The 21,767-nt window shown below is 39.7% G+C and overlaps 1 protein-coding gene across 1 annotated transcript in view; it reads left to right on the plus strand.

Moving 5' to 3' along the window:
- The first annotated feature begins 3,796 nt into the window (after window positions 1-3,796).
- The window catches only part of ALDH1A2 (aldehyde dehydrogenase 1 family member A2), a 94,120-nt gene continuing 76,149 nt past the window's right edge, over window positions 3,797-21,767 (plus strand). The window contains exon 1 of the mRNA XM_060003745.1: window positions 3,797-3,980. Within this exon, the coding sequence (XP_059859728.1) occupies window positions 3,864-3,980 (117 nt within the window). The 5' untranslated portion in view covers window positions 3,797-3,863. The remainder of the gene's footprint in view (window positions 3,981-21,767) is intronic.

Below are 21,767 nucleotides of genomic sequence, written 5' to 3' on the forward strand. Positions count from 1 at the left end.
AGATTGAAGTTCAAGCTGGACATTCAGTTATTGTCAAAACCAAAAGTGTTCCTTCGTTGTGCTCTACTTAGTTTCCCTCATTGACTTCTAAAACATGTTCCTCAGTTTAACAAATACTTTTCCCCTTTAACTGTAATCTGAAGAGAAGCCTAAATTGCTATGGTTTCATACCTAAAGTCAAGCTTCATCACATAAAGCTGATGCCTGAAAATTACAACTTTGCAATTCTACTATTTAGGTGAGGAAATATGAAGCAAGAATTTATTTTTCTCCCTACAACCCCAAGATATTGGCTCCACCAGGCCTAATAAAATGTTTTCACAAGGAAATAAATAGAGCATGCTGTAGCTTATGTTCCCTTGTGCAGGGGGTTTTAAACAAATGTATCCTAAAAAATAGATAATTACAAGTGGGGGAGGGTGGGAGAAGGAAACATTATAAGGGTGGGCAAAAAATACGTTTCTTAGCCAAATCACGGAAAAGACTGAAATTCAAAATGTTAGAAACCTGAAGATAAAGACTGCTACTTCAACCATTGTTGAAATCTATGGAGGAAATGAGAGGACAACAAAACAAGATGATAAAAGAGAGAGAAAAGGAAAGAAGAATGTGAGAAGAGATTTTAAGGCAGCTTTGAAAGTAACAGCAGAATAAATTCTACTAATAGAAACCAAGAAGACTGAAGTAGTTATAATTCACTATTCTTTTCTGCTAAATCTTGTCCTGCATCTTGAATTAGAGTTTGGACCAAAAAATGGCCACAATCATGAGCTGAAGATAGGGGGAAAAGAGAATGATCATGCAAAGAAAAAAAATCTTAGAAATCTATGAACAGAAAAGCTTATAGTAAAAGATGGGGAAAAGTGAAACAAAACTTAAGATCAGGAAGAGAAAATGTCCCTCAATCAGAGAGCTTAGGAAAGTTACATTCATTTATGGTTGAAGTAGTCAGCAGAAATGGAAATGTTTAGGAGAAGAAATGTTTTGGATATGTTTAGGAGAAGAAGCCAAAAGATCCTCACTTTCTTGCCTGAACAAGAAGGGAATGTCTTATTATTCTTCCTCACTGTGTAAAAAACGCTAATAATTCTATCATCCTATTCCTTCCAGCCATGGTGATGGAACTGGAGTTAGCACACCAGAGTTAGGTCAAGGGTGAACACACCCTGTCATATACTTTGTGGAGAATATAAATCAATGGTTTCTGGTTTGTGATAGTCTTCCTTTTTTTTTTTTTTTAGTTTTTTTTAAACTTTATTCTATAAATTTATTTATTTATGACTGCGTTGGGTCTTCGTTGCTGTGCACAGGCTTTCTCTAGTTGTGGTGAATGGGGGTTACTCTTTGCTGCAGTGCGTGGCCTTCTCATTGCGGTGGCTTCTCTTGCTGTGGAGCAAGGGCTCTAGGCGCACGGGCTTCAGTAGTTGTGGCACACAGGCTCAGTAGTTGTGCTACACAAGCTTAGTTGCTCTGTGCCATGTGGGATCTTCCCATACCAGGGCTCGAACTCATGTCCCCTGCATTGGCAGGCGGATTCTTAACCACTGCGCCACCAGGGAAGTCCCTGTGATAGTCTTTCTTGACAATATTCATTTATCAGTTTAATTTATACAGGTTTTCCTTTTCTCTTCCTCAGAATCTTTTGATGACTTGTCCTTCTCAGTGCCTCAAGAATAAAGGCCCTTACAACCTTGAGTCATCTGCCTTGCCAGCCTCATCTGCTGCTCCCCCAGCACCACTGATGTCCTGTAAAAAGCATTCTCACATCTCTGCACCTTTGCTTTTGTGGACTCTTCTTCCTATACTGTCCTTCTCTCCCTTGTTGAAGCCTGACCTTTTAAGGCCTAGCTCAAAGATCAGCGTCCCCAGAGAGCTGGCCTCTTCCTTGATGGGGCACCCAGATCATGTTGTTGATGCTCTTTTGTAACTTTTCCCCACAGCCTCTCATAGTCAGTGATCTCCCTCTCCATGGGGAAGGGCTTAAGCTCACTAACGTCCAGGGCTGTCCATCTTGTTTGTAAACAAGTCTCTAGCACCTTGCCTTGCATTGGAAGGTGCAAGCATGTTTGTAGAATTGTTCCACAAGCATCACTGATTTCCCTTGCTATAGACTTCTCCCTCTCCTCACCTAACCTTACTTTTTATCTCTCAGTTGTATCTCTAACCCTATAAGGTTTTCATCTATTTCATGAACATATTAAGGCATAATTTTTGGCCATAGAGATCCCCTGTGAATTGAAATCTTGTAACTGCCTAAGCTAAGGTTCCTAGTTTCTCAAGAAAAACCAAACCAAAACAAAACAAAAACCCAATTCACTCTGGTAACCTTGTGTAGATAACTCTGGGTTCTGAGAGGCTGGAAGTTATTTCTTTAGACTTAATACTAAAATGAAATATTTAGGTCTATTTCTACTGTTGTTTAGTATCCAAGCAATGAGCATAGGGCAGTTTTAGTTACTGAAAGTATCTAAGGCAGGATCTTTTCTGGCTGACACTTAACATCCAAAGAATCAGTAGGCCTCCGCCAGGCTTACATTGAGAGTTAGGAAGGGAAGCGACCTATAAAGGTCTTTTTATCTGGACCCCAGATTTAGCGCATGGAGCCCAAAGCCCATTCTGACATGGGGTGTCTGTTCTTGACGTAGACCTACATACTGACCTCTAGCGTCCCACAAACTAGAAGACCTGTTAGAGCTACAGAAACGCTTAAATTAGGGGGGGTATAGGTATGGGAGCTCAACCCCAAAGGGGCAATTAAGTGAGAAGCCCAGTGTCTGGCGGGATGATAGCTGTTAGCGTGAAGAACAACAGAAAAGCAAAACTGGTGTATTCTTATGTGTTTGGGGGCGAGGAGAGTACGGGCTGGAAAGAGGGATGCGAGAAAGACCAGAGGGGTCAGTGCAACTTGCAATTCCCCAGAGCGTACCAGGGCCAAGGCTCCATCCTCCCAGCGCAGCCCAAACCGCCCGGGGTGGTCCCGGCCAGCAGAGGGCAGCAGCTGGGCGGGAGAGTTCTGGCGAGGGCCGCGCGGCGTCGACAGGCTCGCGGGGATACTCATTTTGAGTGTGGGGCGAGAGACTCGCGCCCATCACTACTCGTACCCTACCCTGTGGCCACTGCGCGCTTCAGCCCGCGTTTCGGGAAGTGCGTGTGCGCGGGGACTGGGGTCGCTGCGGAGGGCCGGGCGCACATGCCCGGGGAAGGAGAGCGGAGGGTGTCCCGCGGGTCCCCGGGAGAGAAGGGGAGACGGGCTTCCGCGGGCGCCGGGCGGTAGGGGATCTCCGCGTCCGCTGCAGCGTCGCTCGCCCCATCCTCTGCCGGGCCCCCTCAGCGCCCCAGGCTTCTCCCGCCGACACCGCGACCCGCTCTCGGGGCCGCGTCCGCACCGGGCCGCTCGGGTCCCCCGCCAGCCCCCGCTCTGCTTCCGGGACCCGCGCCCCATATCCACCAAGGTGTGCTTTCCGCTGACACTGCCCCGGCCGGAGCGAGGCCAGTCCACCCAGCTGAGACCCGCGCAGCCGCGGCGCAGGTTTGCGCTCCCGCCGTCGAGGACTGCGGCGGCCGCGTGGGCGTGGGCCGGTCCCTGCGGCCAGGGGGGACAGGGGTACGGCAGGCGCACTTGACCGTGGGCCCCAAGCGTCCGAGCCGCGCTGCTCCGGCGGCGGGCTTTATGTAAATCGGGGCTGAGCCGGGGCGTCCTAGGTAGGATGGACCAGCCCCCCGCGCCTCGGCCCTCACGTCCAATAAGAAGAGCCCCAGCTTGACACCTGCCTATATACAGGCGAGCGCGCCCCTGGCTCGCGGACCGAGCGCACATCCCGCACAAACCACGCCGCGGGCGAGCGAGACCTCGGCCCGCCTTCATGACTTCCAGTAAGATCGAGATGCCCGGCGAGGTGAAGGCCGACCCCGCCGCCCTCATGGCGTCCCTGCACCTCCTGCCGTCGCCCACGCCCAACCTCGAGATCAAGTACACCAAGGTAAGGCGCCGAGAGGGCCTGCCGTCCACGGAGACTTTCTAGATCCTTCCTTCCTCTCCATGGTCTGTTAGGGGGAGAGGGTGGCGTGACGGGGTCTGGGGCCCGGGTTTCCCGGGCCAGTGTGTCGTCCCCGCGCAGCAGAGGGACAACACCCCATCCTCGGCGTTGGGGTTTCTGAAGTCCTGCTGGGATATTGGGACGCGTCGGGGACTCGCCCCAGCCTGCCGCGCGGCGCTGAGGGTCGCCGTCAACGGCTCCTTCCCAAACCGCATTTGCCGCTGCCTTCTGGTCGGATTCTCAGCGTCCCGACTGCTGCGGGGAAGGCGTCGGCACCGCTTCCACTCCTCAAAGGGGTAAGAAGGGTTCCCTGCCAGGTCGGCTACGCAGCCTGGCCGTCTCTTCTTGGCCGTCCACCTTCAGGGGCCGCAGGGCTGCTGGCCGCGCTCGGGTCCTCGGCAGTCCGCACGGTGCGCCGCGAGTGGCTTTCGCGTAGGATCGTCCGGCACGCAGCACTCTGGCCGCCTTTGCAGATTTCATGGAAACCTGGCTGCTGAGTACAGTAGATCCGATGTCAGCATTTCATTCAAATTCTGTAGGCAGTGGCAGTTTTCCTGGAAAACTTGAGAAGTCTTTAAATTCGTGCAAATTAACGGGTTCGCTTTTGAACTGAAAAAAAAAATTTTTTTACAATGAACTCTGACATCTCGGGTTGACCAAGCAGGAATTTTTTGTTGCACCACAACATAAAAAGGAAATGAGTTCGCTACCTTAATGTAAATAGAATTTACTTCCCACAAATTCGACATGGAAAAAAATGCATTGATTACACACACGGTGGGGGGGTGCGGTTATGTTATGGCATTGGGGTGGGAGAGAGAGAGAAATAGATGCGATTTAAAATAATGTTTCTTGGAGTTCCTTTTACAGTTGTCCTGTTTGATTTTCTATTCCTTTTAGTTGATTTCTACTACAGACATCGCCCAATCAACTTAAACACATACTGCACACACACGGTTAAAGTTGTTTTCCATCATGCTTATTACGAGATAAACTAAATTTTGTCCAGAAGTAAATAGTTTGGTTTTGGCTTAAGGGTTGAAAGTGAAATTTATAAAAAAATCCATCAGAATATTGAAATTTTACCTGCTAAGTTTTAGGATAAAAATCAGGGTGACTTGTGTTTTGAATGCCAACTTAGATGGATTTAATGTACCTGTTAGCTTTTTAGATGGTGTGACAAATTCTTGAAAGCCATTTTAAGGAGAGGTCGTTAATGGTTACAACCATTTAGGCATTGTTTGCATAACAATGGTGCCAATGTGTGGCAATTCTCCGGGTTTAGGAACAAGCAGGGAAAGCATGCAGCAAAAGAGTTTTGTTTTATGAGAGTCCCTAACCTCTTCAGGCTCTCTTTAAAGGTCTTAGGAGGCAAGAGCTATGCTGGAGAGAGGACTTCAGATTTGGGAGGGTTTGATTTTAGTCTTACTTTGGATTGGATTTTCCTCACAGCCCCTGAAAGGAGTTTTAGGTATCTAGGAATTTAATTTTGAAACTCTTCCAGTTCTCTTTTACTCTGACAACCCTCGCTCTCTTTTTTTCTCTTGTTCTCCCCCAGTAGGAAAGACAACTGATTTATAGCTAATTGAAGCCTTTAATGTGGAGTCTTTTAGCTCAGGGGAGACTTTTATCCAGTATCCACTTTCCCACTTATTACAAAGAAAAACAATCAAAAATGAAATAATGGATTGTAACTTGATTCTTTAATTTGTGGGGAGGAGGCACCTTATTTTAGGCTTGGCAAACAACCCTCATAAACACTGAGTATTACTAATCTAAAGGCAAGCTCTTTTCACAAAACCTTGTAAAATCAGGTATCTGCGAACATTCCCAGCAGCTTTCCTCCTCAGCTCTTTAGTGAGACTTCTGAATTTTCTGAGACAAGCGGCATGGGCAAGCAGCATCTTTAACATGAAGAGCAGAAGCTGCTTTTTTGGTAGCTGAGGGTAATGGGTAATGATTTTTTTTTACTTAAAAGGAAAGTAAGATTAATGGAGAGTTTAAAAAATTCACTTATGATCATGAAATTATATTAGTGAGTTTAAGCAGAAGAGTGAAGAAGGTACAGTGCACAGTCCTTTAGAGCAGTGATACCACATTCATTAGGAATTTTAAAAAGGGTAATAGCTAAAACATTATTATGCTAGCATGATTGTTGAATAACATGTAGGAAAGAAATACAGTATTTGTGTCAGAAAATGGTACAAGACAAATATAGATGGATCCTTAATAATTTTTGTCTTGTTAAATAAAAACTCTTTAGTGAAGGATATATAATGACAGGACTTTAAAATATGACTTGAGGACCAGTATAAAGTCACTACTTTTATGTAAGTGGTGATACTTTGAGTATTTGAAGTAGCATGCATTCAGAAAACTTTGCACTTGTGATGTTGTATTTTTCTGTATTTTTTCACCATTTTCTTTCTTCTTCTAAAAGTATTTTACATTTTTTATAAAAGGGGAATAGGGGAGATCATAAGAAATAAAAGTTACTGCTATTGTCCGTCCATGGAAATGCTCCAAAATTAAAGTTCAATCCCAAAGAACGCTGAAAGGGCTGAACTCGTGGTTTTGTATTGACTCTCGGGCAATTACATTTAGTTTTTCAAATAAGCCTTCCTCTCTGAAGTTCCAACACCCATTTAGAACTGATCATCAATAGCAATATCATTTTTTGGAATATATCTATTTTTATTTTCCTAATACAGCAAGCTAGACCCCAAGTTTTAAAAGTGATTCTTTTTTTAAGTAATATGTTTAAACAAAACAAAACAAAAAACTGCAGACTGCCTTAGTCAAGAAAGACTGATAACTCCACCAACATCAAGTAGCGAGGGGACCACTTTGGGGCCGGGAGAATGTGCACTCTCCTCCTTGTATCCTAAGGAGACTGCTTAACAGCTAGCACAGGAGTGTTATTGTTTTTAGCTGTGCTTTTACGAATTAAAGATTTTCTGAGTTGTTCCTATTTTATCAGTCTGGTTTTTAAATTTTTGTATATCTGAATATATTATAGGAGTACACATATTATAAAATCAAGGCTTGCTCTTTGCTGACTGCCCCTAACTACAGGGGAGATCTCTTCCAGATTCCCAGAAGATCTTTGAAAACTACCGACTTTATCCCACCCCTACCTTCTCTATTGTCTCTATCATCTTTTCTGACTCTACTAGTCCCTCCTCCCCCCACCCACTATACACACATGCATTGTGCTGTCTCTCTGTTGATCACTCTGTTGATCTCTCTGTTAGTTTATGCCCATAACTAACACTAACATAAAGGGTTTTGTTTTCCTCTAGTATTTGATACTGTGAGGAGCTAAGACATAGGGAAGAAGGGGGTTATGGAGAGCTGACCCACTAAACTAGAAGAGAAAAAAATAAAAGGCAATTAACTGAAAATTAGAGCTAATGTGCATTGGGTAACTACTATTTATTCTTTTATTTATTCATTTAACAACCTTTTATTGAACACCTACTGTTTTCTGGGATCAATTTCAGTTCAGTTCGAAGGATTTTTAAGTGGCATCTTCCTAACAACAGCGCTTTTCGTTAAGCTGGTTGGGCTGAGGAAGCATGGGCCTCCTAGGAGCTTAAGGTCTTTTTAGAAAGATGGAATGCCAAAATTTGGTTACCAGTATGGCAGTAATTCAGTTGATCAATGTAATAATAACAATAATGATAATACTTATAATGCCACTTACATTGTGTATGGGACCTAATGGCTTACCTAGCACTTTCATATGTATCTTATTTGATCCTTGTAAAACCTTTTGAAGGAGACAGAGTAGGAAGAAGTAAGAATAATTGATAAGGAAGACCTTGGCCTTGACTTATAAAAAATTGATAAGAGCTTTCCTCACCATACACTTTGCTTTTCCTAACAGTCACATACTTTTTTGTGAGAGAGAAAGAGTTTTAAATCTTTATTTTTGTATATTGTTTCTGTTGCAAACATGGAGAGAATATGAACTGGTCTACTTCTTTTAAGAAGGAGCTACGTTTTGTGACTTCTGATTCCCTGGCTTTAAATTACTATATTTGCTATTTCTATGAGTTAGTGGGGGGGGGGGTTATAGATCTGAGGCAAGATTCTTGCCTATACCAGGGATTATTTCTTAAAAGATGGTACAGGTTTGGTTACTTCCAAAGCTCTAATCAAGATTGTCTGCTTGATCATTAGTTGTTAATCAAATTTCACGTTTAATGGGGACCTCAGGTTTTCAAAACTATACTTTTTCATAATTGGACAGCTTTTTGATGTTTGTATCATCTCCATTTAACCCAGGAAAGCTAAACAACTTCATTGTAGGATTTGAATTAGATAACTTTTCGGGGGTCCTGCCTGATGCCTTCTACTATACAGGCAGGAATCATATGGAATCATCATTTGCTGAGGTGCTTTTGTCCTTTATTTCTATAAAATGAGGAATTATAGTTTCTCTATGTAAGGGTAGAAGATTCTCTGAGGTGCGTGTTCTGTGAGGTCTGATTTCCTTGCAGCCTGGCTTAAGAGAAGCCAGGCATGCACAAGTTCTCTGTTGCATTCGACGATGATTAGCGTGATGATCAAACCATGACCAAAACAAAAACATCTCAAATATCAACATAGTTCTGTCTCCAGTCTTTCTCAGTTGGATAATAAAATACAAATACTAATGTCTATTTTTATCTTTTTAGTTATCTTAGTGACAGCTTGTAGGGGTCAGCAAACTACAGACTGTCTCTTTGATTTTGTAAATAAAGCTTTATTGTAACACAGCCACACCAATTCACTTACATATTGTCTGTAGCTGTTACTACAGTGGCAGAGTCAGGTAGTTACAACAGGACTGTATGACCCACATTTCAGAAAAAGTTTATAAGCCCTTGACTTACTTAGAAAAAAGAAAGGCTCTGAATAAAAATAGGCCTTTGTTCAAATCTTGGTCAGATTTGTACTTATTAGCTGTGTGCGCAGATAACATTTATTCACCACACAATGCCAGGTATGGTGCCAGATTCTGGAGATGCAATAGTAAGTAAGGTATGGACAGTGTCTCTTCTCAGGGAGTTTCTTCACTGAGTATCAGTTTCTACATCTGTCAAAATTAAAGGTAATGGTAGTACCTACCTTACATGATGGTTATTGTCAGGACTAGGCGAGCAGGTGTGTGAAAGTAAGTGGCATATAATGATAATCAGCTAAGGGCTAGATCCATTTCATTTTTAGGAAGTGATGAATACATCTTTTGTTTCAAATTAATGGATGCCCATTTTAAGAAAGATCAGAAATGTATGACCCATAAAGTTTTCTGAAACAGGCCATTGTTTACCATTTTAATTAAGTATAAGAGTTTAATATTCTGGGTAGCTGTGGAATCCTTATATGTTTACACTGGATTTTCATCAAATGGGATCCCTTGGAGGTTTCCCTACCAAGGACTTCTCTTTACTAAAAAGTTACTAAAACAATTTCCCAGCCAGTATTTTAATAATCAAATTAGATGTCTGACACTTGTGCCAAAATTGTGCATCCATTTGCCTCAGTATACCCAATTGGCTGGGCCTGAATGTCAGATGGCAAAGAGTCATTTCTGGTATTTTAAGTAGTTTGAAGAAAGATCTTGCCAAGTCATTGGTGCAAAAATCTGGGAAGTATGGCAGCACAGGAGGACATTTTCAGAAGATACCTTTTGGAAATGGGAAGGTATCTTAGTTTATGAAATTGAAAATTGAAGAGTCTTTCAGTGCCCAATCTGGGGGCACTTCACCCTCCAAAAAGTAAAAGCACGCACGTAGTGACTATTTTGAAAGTTCTCCTAGCGTTTCTTTAATTTCTTTGTTTGCTGTGACAGGTAATTTCAAAGCCAGTCCTTTCCCCTCAAACACCAAACCATTGCAGAGAAATGATTGCCATAGTGTCACCTTGGTTAATTTTTAATTGCCTTTTCAGACATGTCTTTGAGCTTTATTCCATTTTACCTTTCAGATATATGAGATAACCCAAATTGGGAATTTCTTATCTCTGGCATTTCTCTATTGCTAGTCTGTCTGCTTGTAAGATGATGGAGTTATGTGTAAGTTGTTTCCCTTCAAAATCTTAATGAGTTTATTTACAGTAAGTCTCTGTTTTGTCACATGATTTGAAAACACTTCCAGCCTTTGAAAATTCCAGTTGGAATAATAATTGAGTGCTTTCACCATCTAGACTTTTTCGGGGCTCTCAACAAAACTTCCCTGGGGCTAAACATGGGGATTTATTGACTTTTGTAGAATGTGGTTAAAAATTAGAATGTCTGTGAGTGAACATTCTAATTTTTATTATAGAAGGAATCTTTCCTTTTACTGCAGTTCAGCTCTGTTACCTCCAGAAGTAGATACCTGCTCTATTTCCTTTCCTTACCACAATCTGACCTTTGGAGAGCCAAAGTAGCAGTTTCTTTATCCCTAGATCTCTGGAAAGATAAAACCTATTGTCCAGTTGAAACTGGAAACACCTTATTTAGACAGAATTTAGGATATCATGGGTACCAAAACACTTTCCAATATTGATTATCGGGGGGAAATTCAAAATAATTAAAGATTATATTTTTATATATTTTCTTATACATAATTTTAATTTGTCTAGCCTGTCTTCAGATTTCAAGTCCAATGACTCTTAGGATATTTTGCCCTGGGTCATTTCTAGGGATTTCTAAGAGATTAAGCTGAGTCAGAAAATGGTATAAGATGTATGGTTCTTCCCTCAGTAAGGATGGAGCCTACCTCCAGGTAAGTGGATCTACCAAAGTAGTGTGAATTTAGTAAACCCACTAACAGGCAGAAATCACCTATTTCCCTCCTCCTCCAACCCCCACCATTGACACACACCAAATATATGGATTGAGGTGTGTGTAATGATGGAGGGTGTAGGGTGAAGGAAGAGGGGAAATAAGAAGACCTTCCCTGGGAAGACAAAATGATGAAATGTCTCTACAGATCTGCAGAGGATAACTTAAAGTCTTATTTCCCCAGGTGTGAAAATTGGACTCTCTCGCTGAATCCTTTTTGGGAGGAAATTAGGAAATAGTATGAGACTGATTGGTTGAACATGAAACCAGTGAATTCTGCCTTATCTATATTTTAGAGTCTGATAACCAGCATACCAATATAACTTGATTTTCACAGGGAAGGTTATCTAATTGTATTATCTCAGGGTTATTTTTATCTTTAACTTCAGTCAGAGCTACCCTTTTGCTCCCCTGAATTTATTTGCTTGTTTCTTCATCTGATGTTTATTAGAACCTCTTGTGTACAAAGCATTGTTAATCACTGTCTGGCACAAAAAGATACATAGATGTGTACCCTGTCCTGAAGAGGCTGGAGAGGATTCCTATTTGGGTGTGGGATGAGAACATACACACAGATAACTATGGTGCATGATAGAAGATGCTAAATTCTTGACATGAATGCACTTAAAGCACCATGATGATTCAGAAGGTAAAGAGATGTTTCAGCCTCAGCACAGCAACAGCACATTGTATTGTTAGACATACTTGAGACGAAATCAAATATTTCAATCATACAGCAGAGTATAGACAATATAACAAGCATGCATACATATACCCAGATTTGTTTGTTCTTAACTGTTTGCCCTATTTGCTTCTAATCTTTTTAAAGAAATACACTGTCACTTCCCCTATGAACTTCTCCAGTTCCCCTGTCTCCTCTCCTTCCTTTCTCAGAGGTATTTGGCATTTATCTTTCCCATTGGTGTACGTATTCATACATGTATATGCATTCATAAATGATATATGTTATTTATTTATTTTTACTTAGTAAATATTTATTGAATTAATTCATGCTTTCTTATATTGTCCACGGAGGTTATTCTGCTGGATCCCATTAATAAATAAAATAACCATTTAAACAATTTGTACTTAATAATCACATATTTCCTGGCAAAATAATGAGTCCAGCAGCCAGGCAGCCTGGACTTCAACATTGACTCTGTCACTTGCCTAACTGTGTAACCGTGGGCGAGCAAAAGTGTGCCTCACTTTTACTATCTGTGAGATAAGGAAGGTGTTGTGAAGATTAAATGATTTAATACATGGAAAGCACTTAGAAAAGTACCAGACGGTAATGCCTCAATAAGTTATTATTATTACTACTAGTGCAACTATCAATATTATTATTCCAGAAATAAAACACTCTTTTAAAACAATACTAAATATGCTATATTACTCAGTTTTTTGTTTTTGTTTTTTTTCGAGTTTCTATGTGTTTCTTTTTTAACATCTTTATTGGAGTATAATTGCTTTACAATAGTGTGTTAGTTTCTGCTTTATAACAAAGTGAATCAGTTATACATATGTTTCCATATCTCTTCCCTCTTGCGTCTCCCTCCCTCCCACCCTCCCTATCCCACCCCTCTAGGTGGTCACAAACCACCGAGCTGATCTCCCTGTGCTATGCTGCTGCTTCCCACTAGCTATCTACCTTACATTTGGTAGTGTATATATGTCCATGCCTCTCTCTTGCTTTGTCACAGCTTACCCTTCCCCCTCCCCATATCCTCAAGTCCATGCTGTAGTAGGTCTGTGTCTTTATTCCCATCTTACCCCTAGGTTCTTCATGACCTTTTTTTTTTTTCTTAGATTCCATATATATGTGTTAGCAATGATATGTGTTATTGTCTCGCATGATAAACCTTTTAATATAAATGGTACCATTTATATCTTGGCTAACTAATTCAGTACTATACTTCATCCTGTTAGTTTAGAGAATTTAAATTATTCCTTAGCACCAGGCTTGAAAATAGCATTACTTTGTTTTTTGTTAATATTTGAACTTATTGTGTTTTAAACTCAAAGCTGATGTTATACATTCACCTTCGTATTTGGATTTCGTAAGTTATTTGATATGTGCATGTGTGCCTCTAATTCTAAAGAACCTACCGAAGAATGAAATTCTCCAACCTTAAAACTGAATCTAGCCCTTCTGTGGATGTTACTTATGTAATACCTAACAGATGAACATATTCTCTGAAAGCCCTTGTTACTTGTTTGCACTACTACTAAAATGTGTAATTTTTGCCTTGTATTATATTTTTCTGCGTAATCTTCTACTCCTAAACTGTACTAGATTATAAACTTTCATTCATGTTAGTATTTTGGAAGCATCTAGTTCAGTGTCTTACAGTGTAAATGCTTAGGGCATATTTGTTGAATGAATACTTGTTATATTTTATCATTAATAGCTACTAATAGCAGTGAATTATCTTTTTATTAATACTTTATTAATTAATATATTATCCTTTCATTATTAATGCTATGGTTTCCAAAGTACTTTTCACATATGATTGCTTTTAATAATTGTGGCAGTCCTATTATGTGAATATTATATTAATATCCCCATTTTATAAGTGATACAATCAAGCATATTAAAGTTAATTAATTTTTCCAGGATCAGTAGCTATAGGTGACAATTCCAAGACTCAAATAATCCTTTTCCTTCTCTCCTCATAACAATAAGAACAAGCACAAAAACCACAACAAAGACAAAACATTTTGGATTATTAGCCTAAAGCTCTGCTAAATGTTTTGCAGGATAATCCCAAACCCAGTTCTCTGACTACAAATCCCAACCTTAAGTCCAGTTGGTATTGTAGCTATCATTAGCAACAATTTCAGCCTGACATAAAGATGAGAGTGTGTGTTCAAACAAAAAAAAAAAGTTGATATAATCAACACTTTAGGTATGAATCACCTGGGTAGGTGTGATTCTTTAGGCTATGGGAAAGAACTGTATTTTTGGATTCTCACTGGTTGGGTAGTCACACATGGCCCTTAATAACACCTGCTTGTTTGTTTTTTCAGTCAAAAAGTGCTTTTCTTTGGTATGGTTATTCAGATTCACTTGGGAGTGAGGATTAATGAGACTGTTGAAAGCGAATATATTTCATAGTCTTTCAAATCTTCCTCTCTCCCCATAGGCCATCATTTTGTGTTATTTGACTATAAATTGTGTGGGAGAGGCACTTGCCAGAAAGAGTTGGGTGGATATGTTCTATCTTGCCTTTATGAGCAACCGTTTCTCACTAAGGCTTAACTACTGTTAGATCCATCTATTACATGTAACCTCAGCGGGGATGCAGAATAGAGAAACAGTGGTCCGCAGGAGTTCATGCAATAACCAAACTTTAACAGAGTTAAAGTGACAGAGCGTGGTGGTGATTGGGATGCACAATTAATGTTTCATTGTAAATGGCTCAAAAATCCTGTCTAAAGAAACTACTGTCAGGTTATTGCCTTTAAGCCAGATTTTATAATCTCCAAATTTCTGTCTTCACTTTTATTTAGAGAGAACACATTGCTCTTCCTCCTCTACTTCCCAGTCAAACATCCCTTCTTCTCACCTTTCCCATCTCCTTTAAAATTTTTACGCACTTGTGCTTCTCTTCCCCTTCCCTAAGTATTTCTCTCAGACAGGCCCTTGATGACCCTCATTCCTTGGTTAGACTCATTTACCTGTTTTCATAAAGTGCTTAGCTGTGCCTGGGAACCTTTGTAGTCAGCTCTTCCAGCTGTTGGCCCGAATGGTCCCTAGGGAGACCAGAAGCAATGAACCTGGAATAACCACATTTGACTTCTGTGAGCCCTCTTGAGAATTTAGTAATTACTTAATGGATTGAATTGGTGACATATACTATTCCAGATAACAGCCTAGGTTGCATTAAATTAACCTTCACAAATGGGTATTTATTGGGTACTCTTAAAAGACTACATGTGTTGGCTGTAATTGCTCTTCCATGTTTCTCCATGCTGATAGGTATTTGTACCGAGTGAAAAATTTCTCAGATTAAAGCCTGGGTGGTAGTTGTAGCCATTTAGTGATGTGTGTCATTGTGTTCAGCACATTGAGCATAAATCCTGTCTTGTAAACAGCAGGGAGACTAATGAGGTTTGCCCACATTCTGGTATCATTACCAGGAATTCCAACAGAGAAAAAGAGAAGAAAGAAAGAAAAGAAGTTTTTTTCAGAGTGATTTTTGGAACTCCTGATGATCCAAATTAAGGAGAGAGATGATTGCTCAACATTAAGTATAGTCACGTATGTATAAATATGAGTACGTAAACTACATTTAGCTAAAACAGAAACCAAACATTCTGCTTTTATGAACACTGGCAAAGTCAGTGACTTAGTTCTATAGAGAGCTAATGAAGGGCTTATTTATGAGTGTCTTTAATTGTGAGGGTGTAGTGGGATGGCTATTGAAATAATGCAGCTGTTAACATGATAGCACACTTTTTGCTTTCTCAGAACTCCTTATCATTACAGCCAATTAAAATTTCACATTATTTTTTGTCTTACAATTTTTGGAGTGATTCTGCTGTTATTTTTATAGTCACAAATGACTTCTGAACAAACCAGCTGTCTTGTGAGAAATCTTTCAAATGTGTTTTTTTAGGTTTATCTAAGGTCTTTATTATTACTGCTAAATAACTTGTGTGTTTTGATAATGTCACATCAAGGGATTCAATTATTGCTTAATGCCTGGGCTACTTATCTTCCTGGATTCAAATTTTCATGAAAGCTGGTATCATCGCACCTTTGGCACAAAGTGTGGTCCGCACATTTTTGTGTTTGGATAAATGAGTAAATGGATGAATACTAGAAAATAATATTGTCTGATCCATTTGCAGAGTTACTAATACACAGAATGCTGGGACTAGAAAGTGAATTCCAGGGTAAAGTGTTTTGAAATAAATAGCTTTCTCTCTTTAAAGAAAGCGCATGCATATTCTCTGTCTCTCTCAAGGAGAACTCCCTTCCTCCACTCCCACTTACCCCTTCCTTTGAAATAGAAGCCCTCAGGGTACATTGTAGAGTAGTGAGCAAGGCAGTGGCCTGTGCATTAGAAGACCTGTGTTCTGGTCCCAGCTCTGCCAGGGATGTATGCTCATTTAGCAGTTCTTTGTACATGTGGGCACACGATAAATAGTCACTGAATTAGTGAATGAACAAATTACTCGATTGCTTATTTAGTACTTCCTCGTACGCTAGGCTCTCAGGATGTGAAAATGCTTTGTGATATTGGGTAACTTACTTAAATTCCTTAGACGTCACTTTTATTACTTATAAAGTGATAGGACAGAGCGAGTTGCTTATTTACTAACCCACCTAGTACTTATAAAAATGACTGGATTAGAAGAGTTGTAAGATTTCTTTATCCCACCCTGACTCGGCAGAACTCTTTAATTTCCTGGGTCCCGACCTGGGATCATGAGATCAGAAGGACAATACCAAACTTGTTTGTATATCTAGTTACAGTCTTTCTGGGACCCAAAATTTTCACTCAGAACAGTGTTTTTTAAAAATATTTTCCCAAGGATGTCCTTATAATTACCAAAAAGTAGTCCACAGAAATCTCTGTTTATGATTCTCCTTATGTAAATGAGTGATTAGCAGTGTCATAAAGACCCACTGGAAATAAAAATTTTTGTGTTCGCTGAACACTTAGAGTACTAGAAATTAGAGCAGTGACTCCCAAGAGAATTCCTCCTTTAAGTCTTAGGGAACATTGATTTTAATACTTGGTGATAGTGGTAGAAAGAAAAGGTTTGTTGGCACTTTTCCTCCAAACCATTTTGGCAGCTTCTTTGTCAACCTAAGCTCATGAAAACCACGGTGGGTCGGGTAAACTCTGTGGAGAGGGAACTTGTCAGAAGCTACGGCTTTTCACTTGAGTCTAATAGAGACTTAGCACTTTGCAGGTCAGTGCCACTGCTATTTGTCTCTGACCCAAGAGATCTGGAGTTCTTCACATCAAAACCACATCTTGCTGAGCAGAGATCAAACGTAGGAAGGTAAGGATTCTGCCAGTGATTTATCATGCCAAGGAGAGTGATCAGGCCATATGGGGCTGCTGCAAATGAAGTTGACATTCCGGCAGTTTCTCTTATAAGTCTCACATGTAGTTATGGCTAGTTTTTCTTGTAGAGGAATTCCGGGTCAAGTGGCAGCTTTCAGTGGCATTTCTTAGCAAGCCTTACCCCCAACATGAGGTTTACTTCAAAATCACGTCCTAGCAAGATATTTTCTTATGGTTTATGTAAATAGCAAAAAAGGATTTCTTAACCAAATATTTGAAGGTTAATTTGAACTTTTCATTTGATGTCTCCTTTTTTTCCCTTTTCTGGGAAGGTAACTATTAAAAAACAAAAGAAAAAGAAGAAAGAAAGAAAGAAAGGAAAAGAAAAATTAAGGTGATTTGAGGTCTACAAAAAAACACTTTCTTCCTAAATATTAGATGTGACTTTAAGGTAATGAAATTGACTCTATACGCTATGCTTAATTAGGCTCATTAGTTCATCACATTTTATTAACTCAGGGCTTTAGGAATGAATGACTACGAATATTACAATCCAATTCCTGGGGTAAGGAAGGTATCACGTAGACCTTTCTGTATATTTGTAATGGCCAAGAGCAAAGAGGAAGGATTTAATTATTTAAGTACAAAATAGGTATAATTATGTTTGAAAGTATTTGCTAACATTTAAGTCAAGGACAAAAATTTTAATTTTAATTGATAGAAAAAATTCAATAATCCCCCTGTTCTTTTAACTATCTATATCAACAGATACATGAAAATAGTTGTGCAACATAAAATTCAGCTTGTTGTTTGTTTACTGTCACAAGGAAATGTTTAGTCTCCTGTGGAGAAATCACTCATTTATTGGTTCAAAGGCCTCTTCAACCTTAGGATATGCACTGGGGTGTTTCAGCCCCTCTTTGCACAGGATCTTTGCTTTGTAACATCAATGAAAGATGATATTGGCCTTTAAATGTAGTAGTTCATGACATTAACTTCTAATTCAACTGAAGATATCAGTTGTCCCTTTTGTGTTTTACTTTTTCTTAATGAAAAAAATTACTATAAATGGAATGGGCTTCGGTAGTTAGAACTGGGTCTCATCCAGTAGTCAAAATTCACTTGATTTCCTGAGGTGTCAGTATATGTGTTTATTAACTGGGAATTATTATTCTGACTGATGAAGTACTTCAAATCTGCAGGAGGCAAGTTTAAATATAGTAATAAAATGGACTTTCTCCCAGTTTTCATCCTTGGCATCCTTGGAGTGTGTACAACATCCACAAAAACCTGGTAGGGTTGCCAGGTAAAACATAGGGTGCCTGGTTAAACTTGAATTTTAGGTGAATAATGAATACTTTTTAAATATAAGTATGCCCCATGATTTGCTAGTGATTTAGGACATACTTATTCTGAAATTTAATTAGCTGTTTTTCTGAAATTCATATTTAACTGGCATCCTGTATTCTTACTTGCTAAAACTGGCAACCCTAAACTGTTACACACATGGTTTGTGATTTTTATCTGTGACCAGCAAATAAACATCATTTTAATGGAAAATTAATTGGCAATAAAATCAAAGACCAAAGGAATCCTTTAAAATTATTGCACTTGAATAATGAAAAGGCATGTCGTAGAAAGATTTTTTTTTTTAACCCTATCAGTACTAGTAAATAAATAGGGCAACTAGGCCCATTGTAAGACAGCTTAATCTCCTAAATGAATTGCCCCAACCTTTTAATTCAAAATCATACAAACAAAAACATTGAGATAAGCTGGGTGCTTTTTCAAATGGGGACCCCTGTGGCTTTGAAAATAAACACTTCAGTCTCCTCCCCACCACTAACGCCCACACCCACACTCACTAGCCTTTCTGATGTCTTCCATTTGCAAATGAACAGGCTGAATTCTGAGCAAGAAGACTAATTAAACCTGGGAAAGATAGGCAAAGGAACATTTGTTTCCAAGCAGAAGTCAAAAAGAAATCAAGTCACATTCTGCTTTCTCAAGACTGACAGGAGGGCCTTAAAGTCCTTCCTGAAGTTCCTTCTTCTCCAAGCGTATTTCCCACACCACTGCTCAGACCCTCTCAGGGCCAGGCTACAGTAGTGTGTTTGAACCGACCCGCATTAGTCTGTCTTCATGGCCGAATCAGGCAAGGGTCACAATCAGAAATTCTGAGAGACTTAGTCAGAGTGTGGGATGACCTTCACCATCTTTACCTTCTTCTCCCATCCTTTTGCCCTGTGTGTCTCTCGTGGTTTGGCAAAGGGGTCTTACTGGCAATAGAGAGAAGAATAAGTGGAACAAATAAACACAGAACAAGGAGTGTCTAGCTTTTTAAGAGCACTAATAAATTGCCTTGAATTGATGGTTTACATTCAGAATCAGAATCAATTAAGAGTTTGAGTGCACACTATACCAGACTTTTCAGTAATCCAATACTTTAATCCTTACAACCACTGGATGAGGTGATTTTCTTATTTTAGAGTTGAGAAAATTGAGCCACAGAAAGATTAAATGACACACCTAAGTCACACCATTTAGTAATCTTTATACATGTAGAAATCTGATCCGTAAAGAAATAGTTTGAGAGCAATGGGGAGGCAGAATTTGATCTTAGGACACCTAAGAAGACCAAAAAGACCTCCATGATATTCAACATAGGTGCTAGTCAAACCTGGTGATATGACTGAGGCTGGGAAAGTCACACAGTTTAGGTCTGTGGTAGAGATACCTGCCGTAACCCTTGGGATCCTGAATCACTAGGTCTGCTCTAATCTGTGTCACAGGTTCTTGGAATTACCCCCAGAGCCCTTTAATCTCAGTAATCCTAGCTGCCTCATTCTGGGAAAGAAGGCAGCCCCCTACCCCCCATACTTCGCCTCCTAGTTCATTTGGATGGAGCCTCGTCCCCTGAAGTCTGGCCAAACTGAACTGTCCTCTGGGGGACGTGACTAATGATCTTTTGTCTCTGTACTCTCATCAGTGTCCTTTCACTTTCAGAAACAGACCTTGAGGTTAGATGGATATGTGAGAAGCTGGGTGGATCTTGGCTACCTAACTGCTAATATCCTAACTTATTTCTGTTTACAGCGTTAACACAATTTGTGTAATCATGGCATGTTAGTGTAATATGTTGGACATACAGCATTTATTTTAAAATACTCTGGCACAATCAATTTAGATTAATATTTTAAAGCTATTTTAAAATGTTGCCTCTAGTTTCTCATTTCTTTGACTTTGTGCTATTTACATACTTTCAAAGTCTAGTTTGCAGTCTTTTCTGTTGAAGCCTTTTCCTTTCTCCTGCCTTTCAGCCTAAGACTCAGGATGAGTGGGATTCAAGGCATACAATGTTGAGTCTATTATTTAAAACTGTTAATTGATTAAAATTAAGATTGATAAACTAGTCCTTGTCAAAGCAGGCTTTGTAAAACCATGCTTTTTGCCAGGAAACAATTACACCTATTGAACAAAGGCCACGTCTCGATAATATCAAAACATTGACTTTAAAGCGAAAAATGCAATCAATCATCTAGGTGTTTTCCTATACAATGCCATTTGGGTGTTTTTTCACTTTTTAGCCAGATGTTTTGGCGTGAAGCAAAGCGAAGAATGGAAGGCAACAGAACCACTGTTGCTCTCACTACCTTAGATATTTCAATAGGAAGCTTCTCCTCTCACCCCATAAGTGATCTGGACATTTGCTTCTTTGTTTTATTTTATATAGGTGGCCTCTTAATTAGAAGTAAAATAAGGTGGGGATTTTTGTTCATTAAAGTTAAAAATACCTTTATTGCCTTTGATTATAATATTTATAGGCTACCAGCTTTGCAAGGTAGCATACTGAGGTGATCATCAATATAATTTTTTATAACAGTAGAAATTTAATTTTATATAGGTAGATGATAGTGCTGTCTGTACTTTGTTGTCTGTAAATCTCTTTAAAGTACATCAGCAGAAACAATGGAACAGTCATGTAAAAGGATATAACTAACGTATGACAAGTCCTCAAACTACTTCTTTCCTTTCTTAATTAAAAGTAATTGAACTTTTTCCTATAAATAGATCAGTCTGGTTATTGATTTGCTGTCTGGTACTCTCCTTTGATGAACCAAAAGCAGTTTAGCGGCAAGCCGAGTAAAATTCAACTCTCCAAGGCATAATCTACTGCAGGATTTAATACAAATCATTTGAAGCATTTACTATTAAAAAAACAAAACATTTTATTAGTGAAATAAAACATGGCAGCTTTATGTCAAAGATTCATTGAGGATAGGAAGTTATTTACACCTAACTCCTATTAATGCCTGCTGCTTTGAGAACTCCTCAGGGGTTTAGATTCTCCAATTAGAAAATTCATGGCAGCCTCTCTGTATGGTCACAGCCACTTTGCTGTGGGCTGGAAGTGTGGTGAGCCTGATTTGTCCTTGACTGTTTTCCTGCTGCAGAAGTGGCCAAGTGATGTGGCTTGGCTTGCATGGCTAAGCTTCACTGTTTTGAATCTTTATCCAAGTAACTCCTGAGATTTATAAAACAAATTAAAGCAATTTTTAGAAGAATCAAATTCCTGTTGACAGCCAGTCTGAATTCCTTATCCCACCTTCGCTTCTTTCCCCAGTAACATGATTTATTAAATCTTTCGAAAACTGTCTGCATGTTAAGTGCTGTGTTAGAATGTGGGGGGAATCCAAATGATGCCGGGAGACCTTTCTTCAAGGAACTTAGAAAAGGCAGAAACTTCCGCTTTAGCCAACTAAGCCTTACGCACATTCACATTTTATCTCACCTAATTGTACAATAGCCCCGCAAGGAACAGGCCTTATTTCTGCTTTTATAGAAAAGGAAACAAAGCTCAAAGAGTTTCAAAGTCTATTTTAGATGGCT

Source organism: Delphinus delphis, chromosome 2 (genome assembly GCF_949987515.2).
Source record: "Delphinus delphis chromosome 2, mDelDel1.2, whole genome shotgun sequence".
NCBI lineage: Eukaryota > Metazoa > Chordata > Mammalia > Artiodactyla > Delphinidae > Delphinus > Delphinus delphis.